The sequence below is a fragment of the Macrotis lagotis genome, chromosome 8 (genome assembly GCF_037893015.1).
Source record: "Macrotis lagotis isolate mMagLag1 chromosome 8, bilby.v1.9.chrom.fasta, whole genome shotgun sequence".
NCBI classification, from domain to species: domain Eukaryota; kingdom Metazoa; phylum Chordata; class Mammalia; order Peramelemorphia; family Peramelidae; genus Macrotis; species Macrotis lagotis.
Genome location: NC_133665.1, coordinates 52,253,808 through 52,267,738, shown reverse-complemented (window position 1 = coordinate 52,267,738; position 13,931 = coordinate 52,253,808). Strand labels below are relative to the sequence as shown.

The 13,931-nt window shown below is 44.4% G+C and overlaps 1 protein-coding gene across 6 annotated transcripts in view; it reads left to right on the top strand.

The window, feature by feature from the left end:
* Positions 1-13,931, top strand: part of RGS11 (regulator of G protein signaling 11) — a 42,397-nt gene that overhangs the window by 8,156 nt on the left and 20,310 nt on the right. For 4 of the 6 annotated variants that reach the window (XM_074197032.1, XM_074197031.1, XM_074197034.1 and 1 more), the window contains 2 exons: positions 11,972-12,068; positions 12,850-12,900. In XM_074197032.1, coding sequence (XP_074053133.1) covers positions 11,972-12,068; positions 12,850-12,900 — 148 coding nt within the window. Of the gene's footprint in view, positions 1-8,882; positions 9,079-11,971; positions 12,069-12,849; positions 12,901-13,931 lie in introns of those variants that run through there. The other 2 variants (XM_074197035.1, XM_074197030.1) reach the window with 1 other exon arrangement.

Sequence of the window (13,931 nt, the reverse complement as noted above, 5' to 3'; positions counted from 1 at the left end):
CCTGGGCTATCCAGGGCTGGCCTCGGATTCTTCACCCTTCCACCAAACCCCAGTTCCCTTCGCTTGAGCCCCTCTGTCTCCTTCACCAAGCCTCTATTGACCCCAGCTAAGGGCCTAGCCCCTCATTGAGCCTCCTTCCTTAACACGGTGCCCCCAGCCCTCCTGACTGAACCCTCATCCCCTTCACTAAGCCCCTAAATTTGACTGATCCCCCTGCCTCCCCACCACCCAGTCATTCAGCCTGTCCTTTCCATTAGCTTCCAAAATACTTAGTGAGGCGTTTCTATCTCAGTCGACTTTTCTTGATCCCATTTGGGGGTTTTCTTGGCGAAGATGCTGGAGTAGCTTGCCACTTCCTTTTCCAGCTCACTTTATTTACAGACCAGGAAACTGAGGTAAACAGGGTTAAGTGACTTTCCTTGCCACCCAGTCATTCAGTCCTCATTCAGTTATGGTCCCTTTTCCTTAACCAACTGAAATCCTCATTGAATGGTTTCTGTCCCAGGCCACTCTTTCTTTTTTTAAGGTTTTTGCAAGGCAAAGTGACTTGCCCAAGGCCACACAGCTAGGTAATTATTAAGTGTCTGAGGTCGAATTTGAACTCAGGTCCTCTTGACTCCAGACTCCAAGGCTGGTGCTCTATCCAGTGTGCCACCTAGCCACCCCTCAGACGACTCTTCTTGACCCCATTTGGGGGTTTTCTTGGCAAAGATGCTGGAGCAGTTTGCCACTTCCTTCTCCAGCTGACTTTACAGGTAAACAGTTAAATGATCTCCCCTGCCCCCCCCCCCCAGTCATTCAGTCCTCATTCAGTTACAGTCCCTTGTTGAAGCGTTTCAGCAACCCATTCCTCTTGACCCCATTTGGGTTTTTTTTTTTTTGGCAAAGATGCTGGAGTAGTTTGTCATTTCCTTCTCCAGCTCACTTTACAAATGAGGAAACTGAGGCATATAGAGTTAAGTGACTTGCCCAGGATCACCCAGCTATTAAGTGTCTAAGTCTGAACTCAGGAAGAAGTCTTTATGACTCCAAGATGCAGGCATTTTCCACTGCACCAACTCTCATTCCCTGCAGATGCTATATTATTTCCATCTCTAAATCCTTGACTCTTTATGAAGCTTGTATTCTCTTGTGAAGAATGCAAGCACCTGTCATAATCACTGAACTTCCATGCCTTTTCCTCATAGAGAATCTGTTCTCACCAAGCCCCCATCCCCTCATTGAACTTTCATTTCCAGGGACTTCCCTTCCTTTGTTCATGTCACCAAGAAAAATCCATCCCTTTTATTGAACCCCTACCTTCTTGACTGAGCTCTTATTCATCTATTGAATCAGTCTTTGTCCCTAGTTCAAGATACACCTTCTGCAAAGCCCTATCTGACTGACCTCTGGGAAATTTCCAACTGGGAGGTCTCCCTATGTAATTCCTATAGTCCACCCATGAATCTATTCAAACCTGGAGTCAAGCCCACATCTAGAGCTTCATCAGGGGACACAGAGTTGATGTGCATGCACTGATTGATGTTCCCCAGAAGTCTCTTCCTGTTTGGAGGCGGGGACTAGAAATTTAGAATTTTCTGAAAATAGATTGGGGACACTCATGCTGTTTCTTCAACTGTCACAAGAGGGCAACCTTGGTCTGCTTGCTGAATTGTAGCAGGCATGGCATCCCTAGTAGGGAGGGGGGTGGATAAAAGGAAAGAGGAGGCCTAATAATGGATGAACCCTCTAATCCAGATCTCTAAGGGGACCATTGACAGATCCCTGCCCCCCCCTTTTCCAGGCTAGGAAGTGTTTAGAATATTCCTCTTAGAGTGGGAGCCAAACTCCTCAAGGTCTCTGCAAGTTTTGAGGGAGTAGGAAGGAAGATAGCATCAATTCTGAGAATCTGACCAGCAAATGAACTGGAACTGGGAGGCACCCCATTCTCTAGAACATTCCCCCCATGGTGTATCCAACTGCATTCTCCTCTCCCCAATATTCTGACACCATTACCACCCACTGAGCAGTTACCTCTGACAGGCAGGTAAGTCAAAGAACCCTAGGAATTGCAGCTATACCCCATCCCCTGCTCCCCCCAACCCAGATCACTAGTCCTACTTCCAGCCTACACCCCCAAAGTCATAGTCCAAGGAAACCACCTTGGTGGTAATTTGTTTGTCCTGTGCCATTCCCTTTCTCTCCTGCCTCATACTCCATCCAATTCATCTTGCACATATTTGCTGCCTGTGTAATATTCCAGTACATTTTCTTTTCTTTTTAAAATTTACTTACTTATATAATTATGTGAAGATATAATTTTCAACATTCATTCAATTTCTGCTCTTCCCGCACCCTACCCTGATATAACTTATAATATTTCCATATTGATCAGGTTGTAAAAGAAGTATCAGAAAAAAAGAGAAAAACTATGAGAAGGGAAAAACAAAAAAACTTATTAAAAGGGTAAAGATAGTTTGAATTTATCTGCATTGAATTCTTTGTCTGAGTGTGGATGGCATTTTCCATCACAGGTCTTTTAGAATTGTCTTTGCTGTATTGCTGAGAAAAGCTAACTCCATCATAGTTGATCATAGCACAATGTTTTTTGTTAGGGTGTACAAATGTTCTCCAGGCTCTGCTTACTTCACTTAGCATCAGTTTATGTAAGTTGTTCCAGGTTTTTCTTAAATCTGCTTGCTCATTATTTCTTATAGGGTAATAATATTCCATTATTTCCATATGCCACAATTTGTTCAACTGTTGAAAAAAACAAAAAGAGCTGCTATGAATATTCTTGTACATGTGAGTCTTTTCTTCTTTTTTGTGATCTCTTTGGGATACAGACCTAGTAGTGATGGGTCAAAGAATATGCTCAGTTTCATTGCCCTTTGGACATAATTCCAAATTGCTCTCCAGAATGTTTGGATCAGTTCACAATTCCACCAATAGTACATTAGTATCCCAGTTTTCTCACATCTCCTCTAACATTTATCATTTCCCTTTTCTGTCATACTAACCAGTCTGATAGATATGAGATAGTACCTCAGAGTTGTTTTGATTTACATTAATAGTCACTTAGAGTATTTTTTTCATATATCTGTAGATAACTTTAATTTCTTCATCTGAAAACTGCCTGCCTGTCAAATTATTATTTGACCATTGATAAATTGGGGAAAGCCAGTATATTTTTCTGATCATGTCACTGCTATATTCAAAATCCCTTTCATCTACAGGGTAGATTACAAATTCCTTATCCTGGCATTCAAGGCTTTCTGAACTCTGATGACTCCTTATTTTCCCAGTCTTCTTTCTTACTACCTCTTTAATATTTCAGCCAAACTAGAAAACATCATCCATAAAACCCTCCAAAGAACTCTTTGTTTCTAGTCCCTGCTTCCCTATTCCTGTCTGAAGAAATCCTAACCTATTTGAATCTATCTCAGATGCCCCCTTCTTCCTTGAAGCATTCTTTGATCCCCTGACTAGGCAGAAATGATATTGTGGTACAATGAAAAGAATACTGGGTCTGGAGTCAAAATGAATGAATTTGAGTACTAGCTCCAGCTAGTATGCTCATGGGCAAATCATCAGCTTTCCAAAACTTAGATTCTTCATCTGTAAAATGGGTGTAAAAACATTGGCACTCATGTAGTGATTTTGGACTTAGAGGATCTGGGTTCAGATCCTACCTCTTATTGCTTACTCTCTGTGATCATAAGCAGATCACTTCACCTCTAGGGATGTCTCTGTAAAATCAGCATGTTGGTCTAGCAGATTTCTAAACTCCCTTCTATCATCTATACTCCAAAGGGATTATTGAATGAATGGATTGATATATGAATGGACAATACTCTTTTTGCTTCTTCCCATTCTGATCTCCCCTATAAGCACTGAAAACCCTGAGAATTGTCCTATGTTGGTCCCAAACAACAATCTTATGGTGAAGTGGTACAAGAGACATAGCTAGAGACTGTATAATGTACATATAGGGAAGCTAGGTGGCACAATGGAGTCGGGAAGCCCTGAGTTCAAATCCAAGCTCAAAACTTACTACCTACATCATTTAACTTTTGTTTGCCTCAAATTCCTCAATTATAAAATGAGGCTAATAATAGCATCTCCCTCCCAAGTTTGGGAGGACCAAAGGAGATGACATTAAGAAGACATGCTTTATACATTCTAGTTATTATTATTATTAGTGGCAAGACTTTGGATTTGAAGTCAAGAACATAGGTTTCAATCCAGGATCTGATACTTAAGTCTGTGTGACCTTGGGAAGGTCGCTTCTCTTCATGTTTCCTCATGAATAACATGAAGTTGCATTAGTCTACCTCAAATAGTCCTCTTTTTTTTTTCAGAGAATAACTTTAGATTTTCTTTGTATTTCCAGCACTTAATACATGACCAGAATATAGTAGGTGTCTAATAAAAACTTATCTACTGACTGATTGATCTCAGAAGTCAACTGACCCCAGTCATAATTAAACAGAAATCTCAACTGTGTTACTGACAGTAGATCATTTAAGAGCAATGAATCTTTAGAGGGCTTCTTGTATAACCTTGGGAAAGTTGGGAAGGAGTCTGGAACTCAGTTTTCCATTTTAATCAGTGTTTTTAATTGTTTTATTTATTTATTTTTATTAAACATATTATTTGAGGGGGTGGCTAGGTGGTGTAGTGGATAAAGCACCAGCCTTGGAGTCAGGAGTACCTGGGTTCAAATCCAGTCTCAGACACTTAATAATTACCTAGCTGTGTGGCCTTGGGCAAGTCACTTTAACCCCATTTGCCTTGCAAAAACCTAAAAAAAAAAGATATTATTTGAGTTTTACAATTCCCCTCCCAATCTTACTTCCCTCCTCCCCACCCCCACTGAAAGCAATCTGTCAGTCTTTACTTTGTTTCCATGTTGTACATTGATCCAAATTGAATGTGATGAGAGAGAAATCATATCCTTAAGGAAGAGACAAAAAGGTCTAACAGATAGGGTGGCTAGGTGGCACAGTGGATAAAGCACCAGCCCTGGAGTCAGGAGTACCTGAGTTCAAATCTGGCCTCAGACATTTAATAATTAATAATTACCTAGCTGTGTGGCCTTGGGCAAGCCACTTAACCCCATTGCTTTGCAAAAAAAAAAAAAGTCTAAGAGATAACAAGTTCAGACAATAAGATATCTGTTTTTTTTTCTAAATAAAAAGGAATTATCCTTGAACTTTGTTCAAACTCCATGGCTCTTTATCTGGATACAGATGGCACTCTCCTCTGCAGACAGCCCAAAAATTGTTCCCGATTGTTGCACTGATGGAATGAGTGAGTCCATCAAGGTTGAACATCACCCCCATGTTGCTGTTAGGGTGTACAGTGTTTTTCTGGTTCTGTTCATCTCACTCAGCATCAGTTCATGCAAATCCCTCCAGGCTTCCCTGAAATCCTGTCCCTCCTGGTTTCTAATAGAACAATAGTGTTCCATCACATACATATACCACAGTTTGCTAAGCCATTCCCCAATTGAAGGACATTTACTTGATTTCCAATTCTTTGCCACCACAAACAGGGCTGCTATAAATATTTTTGTACAAGTGATGTTTTTACCCTTTTTCATGATCTCTTCAGGGTATAGACCCAGTAGTGGTGTTGCTGTGTCAAAGGGTATGCTCATTTTTGTTGCCCTTTGGGTATAGTTCCAAATTTCTCTCCAGAAAGGTTGGATGAGTTCACAGCTCCACCAACAGTGTAATAGTGTCCCAGATTTCCCACAACCCTTCCAACAATGATCATTATCCTTTCTGGTCATATTGGCCAGTCTGAGAGGTGTGAGGTGGTACCTCAGAGAAGCTTTAATTTGCATTTCTCTAATAATGAATGATTTAGAGGAATTTTTCATATGGCTATGGATTGCTTTGATCTCCTCATCTGTAAATTGCCTTTGCATATCCTTTGGCCATTTGTCAATTGGGGAATGGCTTTTTGTTTTAAAAATATGACTCAGTTCTCTTTGTATTTTAGAAATGAGTCCTTTGTCAGAATCATTAGTTGTAAAGACTGTTTCCCAATTTACTACATTTCTTTTGATCTTGGTTACATTGGTTTTATCTGTGCAAAAGCTTTTTAATTTAATGTAATTGAAATCATCTAGTTGGTTTTTAGTGATGTTCTCCAACTCTTCCTTAGTCATAAACTGCTCCTTTCCATAGATCTGACAGGTAAACTAGTCCTTGATATTCTAATTTGCTTATAGTATTGTTTTTTATGTCTATGTCCTGTAACCATTTGGATCTTATCTTGGTAAAGGGTGTGAGGTGTTGGTCTAATCTAAGTTTCTTCCATACTAACTTCCAATTATCCCAGCAGTTTTTATCAAAGAGAGAGTTTTTATCCCAGTAGCTGTACTCTTTGGGTTTATCAAACAGCAGATTACTATAATTGTTTCCTGTTTTTGTACCTAGTCTATTCCACTGGTCCACCACTCTATTTCTTAGCCAATACCAAATAGTTTTGATGACTGATGCTTTATAATATAATTTTAGATCAGGTAGAAATAGCCCTCTTTTCTAAATTTAAGGTCTGATGTCCATAATTCCCAGAAAACCAGAAGCAGGCTGTTATGGAAGGAAAAGGCAAGATGTTAGAGTGAGAATTCTCAGTGGCACTGGAGGTGGACTAAGAGGGCAACAAAATCATACTCTCTGGCTCTATGGGGCATAGGAGTTCCTGTGTTCTGCTCCTTTAGGCAATCAATCAACAAACATTGATTAAGGACTTACAGTATACCTGGCTCTGCATGAGATACTGGAGATACAGAGACCAAAGTGAAATAATCCTCATCTCAAAGAGCTTAAATCCTATTAGAGGAATAGAATATTCCCAAGGTGAGTAAATAAAATGATTTGTCCCCTGGAGCTGGGCTTTGCTTTGAGGTGTGGGACATTCTGAGTCTAGGCTCCCTGGGTTTATTTTGGGGAAAGAAGTGTCTGGAATTAGAAAAGCTTATGTATCCTCCCAGAAGTTCCCTTCTTTATGCCTGCCCCCATCCTCAGTTACCCGCTATTCAATAGAGGTCTCTTCTTGTTTCCCAGGATTGAGTCTATTCCATTTCCCTCACCCATACCCCAAGGGAGATTGCATCCTATTTGAGGGGGAAACTTGGTCTTTGCCTATCTTCCCACCTTGAATACAGTGCCAGTGCTGGGCTGGGCCCACAGTAGATAATTCAATAAAGGTTTGAATCTTCCATGTTTGGTCTTTGATGATGTAAGTGTAAGGATTCTCACAACATTAATTCAAGCTTCTTATAGTCCTCTAAGATTGGCCAAGTACTTTTGTCACAACAATCTTGTAAGGTCAATAGTGCCAGCATTTATTCCCTTATTTAACTATCTATCTACTTGTCTGTCCTTCTATATCTTCTTATCTCTGTCTTTTCTGTCTACGTGTCTTTATCTGTCTACCTATCTCTATATCTGTCTGTCTACCTCTACCTCTGTCTGTCCATTTAATTCTATCTAGTTATTTTTATCTCTAGCTGTCTCATCTATCTATCTATCTATCTATCTGGCTATCTGTCTCTATCTCTGTCTACCTACCTGTCTATATGTCTGTCCATCTAGCTCTGTCTGTTTACCTATCTTTGTCTATCTTTTGTCTCTCTCTCTCTCTCTCTCTCTCTCTCTCTCTCTCTCATCTGTTTCTCTATCTGTCTGTTTGTCATTCTGTCTGTTTCTTCATTTGTTTAGGATAGAACTGTGTTTTCACTGATCAAGGGATTACCTGGTGAGGAAACTCCCTCTCTCAATGTCAGTGGGCACCTCCTTGGATTTCTGTGGTCTTTGAGAGTTAGTTGCCTGACACCAAAGAAAGATTGAATGACTTTCCCAGGTCATGCAGCCAGGAAGTATCACAGGCAGACCTGACCTTCAGTTCTTTCCTTTCCCCCGCTTCTATACACTGTTGCTTCTCTCTGAATGTATTCTCATTTCTTCTCAACAGAAGTTGAGAGGGGGTGCATAAAAAAATCAGAACTCGAACCTAGATCCTATGGAGTCCTTTTGCCCTTGCTATTAGATCTGTGTGACACAATGGAGTGGAATGGTTTTTGTTTTTGCAAGCAATGGGGTTAAGTGACTTGCCCAAGGTCACATAGTTAGGTAATTATTAAGTGTCTGAGATCTAATTTAAATTCTGGTCCTCCTGACTCCAGGTCTGGTGCTCTATCCACTGTACCACTTAGTTGCCCCTGTGTGACAGAATGGGAAAAGAACATTGAATAGTCCTCCCTTGTGGGATCCTGGGTTTCAGTTTCCAATTTGTCACTGATTCACTAAGTGGCAGTTATCTTTTCTGGGTCTTGATTTTTTTCATCCATAAAATGTGAATTACAATAGCCAGAAGAACAGAAAGTCTTCCATGGAATGGATTATTTTAGGAAGTCGTGGGACAGGTTGTGCTGACCTCTTCAATTCTTTATCCTCAGACCCTAGAGGAGGTGGGGAGGGATAATTAATCTTCCTTAAACTGTGTCCAGGCAGCTAAGTGGGACAATAGTTAGAGCCTAAGCCTAGAGTTAGGAAGACCTGAGTTCAAATCAAACTTCAGACACTAACTAGCTGCATGATCGTGGACAAGTCACTTAACCCTGTTTGTCCCAGTTTTGTCATCTGCAAAATAAGCCGGAGGAGGAAAGGCAAACCCTTCTAGAGTCTTTGCCAAGAAAACCCCAAATGAGGTTATGAAGAGTTGGACTTGACTGGAAATGACTGAATCACCATGGCAAACCAGATCCCCTCTCTCTAACCACCCCAATTGACCCATCCTCAAAAGTCCAGCAGGTGGCAGCAAAACCGAAGAGGCCAGTGGGCGGGTGGGGCAGTGGGCGGGATGCCCCCCGGGGCTTCCAGCTTAGTGCTCAGCATCCCAGAGCTTGCAGTAGCTTGGGTAGGCTTCTTTCTCTCCGCCTCTCCTCCTTCTCTTCTTCCTCCTCCTCCTGCCTCTCCACCCGATCTGCCCGGCCCAGCCCTGCCTGGCCCTGCAGGGGCCATGACCATCAACACCCTCCACCAGGGGGGTAGCTACAAAGTCCAAATGCCATGCCTGAGCAAGGTAAGGGGGATAGGGAGCCTACGTTCAGTCCCCCAGTGCCTGGTGATCCCAGGATCCTCCCCTGGTATGGGGGGGTGGAATGAGCTCTTCTCTCTTGTCTACTGATTCCTTAGCCAACTGATAGAAGAAGGGGTTTCAAGAGAGGGCGGGGGCAGGGGGGGCAGCCACACTTTCTTTGTTGGGAAGAAGAGATCATGGGTTTGTCCTTTGTCCTGGGGAAGGAACCCAGGGAGGGTCCTGTGACTTGGAAGAACTTGGAGAGGGATAGGGGAGAAGGGATTCTGTCCCTCAAGACAGCCTAGCAGGGACACTATAACTTGGAAGGACACTTGATGGGGAGTATCCCCGGACCTTTAAACACCTTAGCAATGACTTGCAATGAATCTGGAAAGGGGTGGGTTCTCTGTGATCCTGGAGAACCCAGAAGAGGGGCAGCTTAGCAGTGGCCTTGTGATGTGAGAGGAACCTGGGAAAAATCTTTTCCCTAAGAGGGTCTTGGGGATACCTTGCCTTGCTGTCCTTTCTGCCTAAGTAAAGAGTCACAGCTTGGAGACACTAAGCTTTCTGGTCACAAGATCAGCAAGATTCTTCTAGTGGCAACTGACTGATTGGTCCTGAGTGGTCTTAAGTTGCCTCCTCATGGGGGGAGCAGAAGAGTCTTTGCTGCGCTCCCTACCTCTTACCTCCAGATTCAGACCCCTTCTCCCCTGTTCCTGCGTGCCCCTTCTTTCTTTGATAGCCTCTTGGCTCTGGTTTCCTCTTGAACTGGTTGAGGTGTGTGTGTATGAATAGGGTGGTTGCTGCCGCACCTTTCTGGGAGTGGCACTGTTATCCCCCTCAGTCCTGACTGTGGTTAGATTAGGGGCTCTGACCTGAGGCTGCTGTAGTCCCCGACATCCTTGACAAAGGCCCCACTTGGTCCCTGTTTCCTCTCCAGAAGCAAATGGTCCCTGCTGAACTCTTTCCAGATCCTGGAACTATTCTTATGCCTTTATATACCTTGACTAGATTGGGTTAGTTTTCATCAAACACAGTGTGAGCATGGAAAACAACTTCAAAATATAAACTATGGAATGTCAAAGCTGGAAGCAACCTTAGAGCAAAGAACTAGAAGGCATCATAGAACTTATACTATCAGAAGTGGAAGGGTTGTTTTTGTTTTGTTTTGGTTTGGTTTTTTTGCTAGGCAATGGGGTTAAGTGGCTTGCCCAAGGCCACACAGCTAGGTAATCATTAAGTGCCTGAGGTCGGATTTGAACTCAGGTCTCCTCCCCTCCAGGGCCAGTGCTCTATCCACTGCCCCACCTAGCTTCCTCCAGTGGAAGGATTTTTAGAATATAGGATGTCAGGGGCAGCTGGGTGGAGCAGTGGATAGAGCGCTGGCCCTGGAGTCAGGAGGACCTGAGTTCAAATGTGACCTCAGACACTTAATGATTACCTAGCTGTGTGGCCTTGGGCAAGCCACTTAACCCCATTGCCTTGCAAAAAAAATTAAAAAAAAACCCAGAATGTCAGAGGTGGAAGGGTCCTTAGAATATAGAACACAGAAGGTTAGAGGTGAAAGGGTCCTTAGAACACAGAACATAGAATGTCAGGTGGGAGGATCCTTAGAACATAGAATGTCAGAGCTGGAGGGGTCCTTAGAACATAGAATGTCAAAGGTGAAGGGGTCTGAGGGGGCCTTTGGAACATACACAGAATGTCAGGTGAAAGGGTCCTTAGAACATAGAATATCAGAGCTAGAGGAGTTCTTAGGGCAGGAAATGTTAGCTGATAGATAACAAAAAGATCTTAGATACCATTAGTCTGACCCCTACTTTTTGCCTGTGATGAAATCAAGGCTCAGTCAGTAGAAAGTCCCCAAACCCCATTTTTAATTGGCTATTTTTCCTACACAACGCCTTAAACATCTGAGGCTTCATGGCCTAGCTCTCCAAGTTTCTCTGTTCCCCTTTCTATCTCCCTGATCCCCTCAGAATTCCCAGAACTTTCGTCTCAGCTAACAGGCTGGTCTGGGCTTCCTCAAAGTCGGCTCAGGACACTTTCCCAGAGCCTTTCTGTCCCCAGAACTCTCATTCCATTGGCTTTTCAGGGAGGCCTGTCTGTGGATCTCTGGGAAGGAATAAACAGCTCGATAGCAGAGCCATGGGCCGAGAGGCGCCATCCTTCCCTTGGCCCTGGAAAGAGCCAAACTCTGAGCTGGGAAGACATTGAGTCAAATGCTAAAAATAAAAGCAGCCTGCTTGGTTCTAGACTAGACTGCTGCCCTGGTCCCCAGGAGGGAAGGCTGGGGGAGGGGGGCCCTGCTCTCACTCTTGGGGGGGCAGTGGGGAGGGAAGGAGAAACAGGAGCCCTCCCAAGAGTTCTCAGCCCCAGGAACAAAATGTTAAAAAAAGGAGGTTGGTGTTTCCTCTACCCCTGGCTTCCTGCCCAGTCCTAGGCCCTCCCTCCTCCTTTCCAACCCCCCAGGAGAACAGCAGGGGTGTCCCCTAGAGAGGAGGAGCCATTTTATATGAAGCAAAAGATGCAGCTGCTTGAGAGGGGGGTCTAGGGTGATTTCAGAGACTGAAATCCTAAAGAAACCTCTCCTTCCTAGGACCTGGTACCTGAAATTCCACCCTTCAAGATTCATTCATTTGACTTGATCCCTAGTTAATAGACAAATACTCCTGGGAGCAGACTTTGATCATGGAAAAACTGAGAGAACACTGGGTCCCTGAAGTGCAAGTGAGGGGTCACTGAGATTGGAAGAGGGTGCAAGGGTGAGGGGCCAGAGACTGAAGGCAGGCAGATTTGACCTAAGTCCTTCCCCAAACCAACAAAGTGATGACCCCAACGGGGTCCAGACTCATTGTAGCCTTCTGAGGAGGCCTCTCATCCTTGTATCCTGCAGATGGAGCGGGTGATTGTGGGCATGCAGGATCCAGACATGGGGGTGAAGATGCGAAATCAGCGCCTGCTCATCACAGTCATTCCCCACGCCATGACAGGTGAGTCCAGCAGTCCTTAGGAGATTGGAGAGGAGAAAGCCTCTAGGGTGCCCGGGGAAGAGGTGAGGGGAGGAGGAGAATTACTTTGCAAGGGTTTCTGGGAGAGACTGCAAAGGTAGATCTGTTGCATACTGAAGTTGACCCGGATTTGGGGATCCCCAAGCTCGGTGAAGCCCCCGAAATATGTATAAGGCTAGGACATGAGGCCTCACCCACCAGCCCCGAGTTCTGAAAGGAGAGCTGCTCTACCCTTCCCCCAAAGCTTCTCTCCCATTAATGCACTTGGTTATCAATTATGCATCAGGGTGGGGATAGGGAATGAGCCAGAAGAGCTTGGGGTCCAAGGCTCCACCTTCTTTCTGCAGAGCAGTGCTTCCCCCCATCTCATCTCCATTTTTGTGTTTGGAGCCCCTAGTTTTTTGGCCCAGCTAACAGAGGAAGGCAGGAAGTGTTCCTCCCTTGGGACCCTAGAAATGAGGAGAGTCTCCCAATATCTGACTGTGATCTTGGGCAGGGGTGGGAAAGAGCTGGAAGAGTGACCCTACCTTCTGGTCTGGGGGAAGGAGCTTCCTGCTCTGGCATCGTCTTTGCCCAGGACATCCCTTCCCCTGCTTCTGCCCCTCCCCTTGCCTATTCACCAGTCTTATCAGCTCTGCCAAATTTTCACTCTTGGAAAGGAGAAAGACGGGGAGGGGAGGCAGAAAGGGAGTTGAGATCAGTGTCCTCCCTCCTAGGTTGTTGTCTCTGTGTCTCATTTTCTTCTCTTTCTGTCTCTCAAAAGGCAGTGACATTGTGGAGTGGCTCATCCAGAAATTCTCTATCTCAGAGGAAGGTAAGAGGGTATCAAAGTTGGGAGGGACTGTTTCCTGCTTCTCAGGCCGGAAGGGCTGACTAAACATTGCCCCTGTCCTCCAAGTTCTCATAGAGCAGAAACCCCAGCAGGTTCCCAACTGCAGTCTCCCACTCCCACGTTGGTCTTTCTTCCACCCTTCCCTTTCTTTCCTCCTGAGGAGTCTGAGGACTCAGTCCAGTCTTTGAGATGATTATTGTTTACTAATTCATTTCCTTATAAGGAAGTATAATTTCTAAGTACACTGAGCTAATTGCAAAGATACTGAGCTCCCCAACACCTGAGGTATTTAAGCAAAACTGGATGACCTCTGGTTAATTAAGTAGGGTGAGGTAGATGCCTTATGAAGTCTGAGATTCTGTTAAGAGGTGGAGCAGTGGACAAAGCACTGTCCCTGGATTAGGAGGACCTGAGTTCAAATCCAGTCTCTCAGATACATAATAGCTGTGTGACCCTGGGCAAGTCACTTAATCCCATTGACTAAAATAAAAAAAAGGATGGGGGTGGGAGCTCATGGTTAGTAAGGAGATGGGACCTCCCTGAAGGGGTTGAAGAGAAAGGATAGGGAATGGAACCTCCATGAGGGCAAAGGGGCCATTTTCCTGTAGAGCTCAGGTTCCTGATCCTGCCCCTTGTGCTGGAGGCTTGATTCCCCTCCCTCCAGCAGTCTTTAATGGCCAGGAGAGCCAGGCTTTTACCTTATCCTCACTGGGGACCAGGATTAAATTCATTTGCTTTATACCCACTGCCAAGAAAACAGACGGACAGCAAATACCCCCAGAATAAGCAGGAGGGCACTTGGGCAGAAGCAAGAACTAAGAATAACTTGGGGTCTGGGCAACAGCTGCTGGAGGCTGTCTTGGGCTCACACTCAATCTCTCCCTGGTTCCCTAGAAGTTTTTGATCACCCTGGTCTGGCTCATACACTGACTACCTTCCTCCTCCTCCTCTTCTCCTTCTTCCCTTCTCTTCCTCCCTCTTCTCTCCCTTGTTACTCTCTCCTCTCTTCCTCC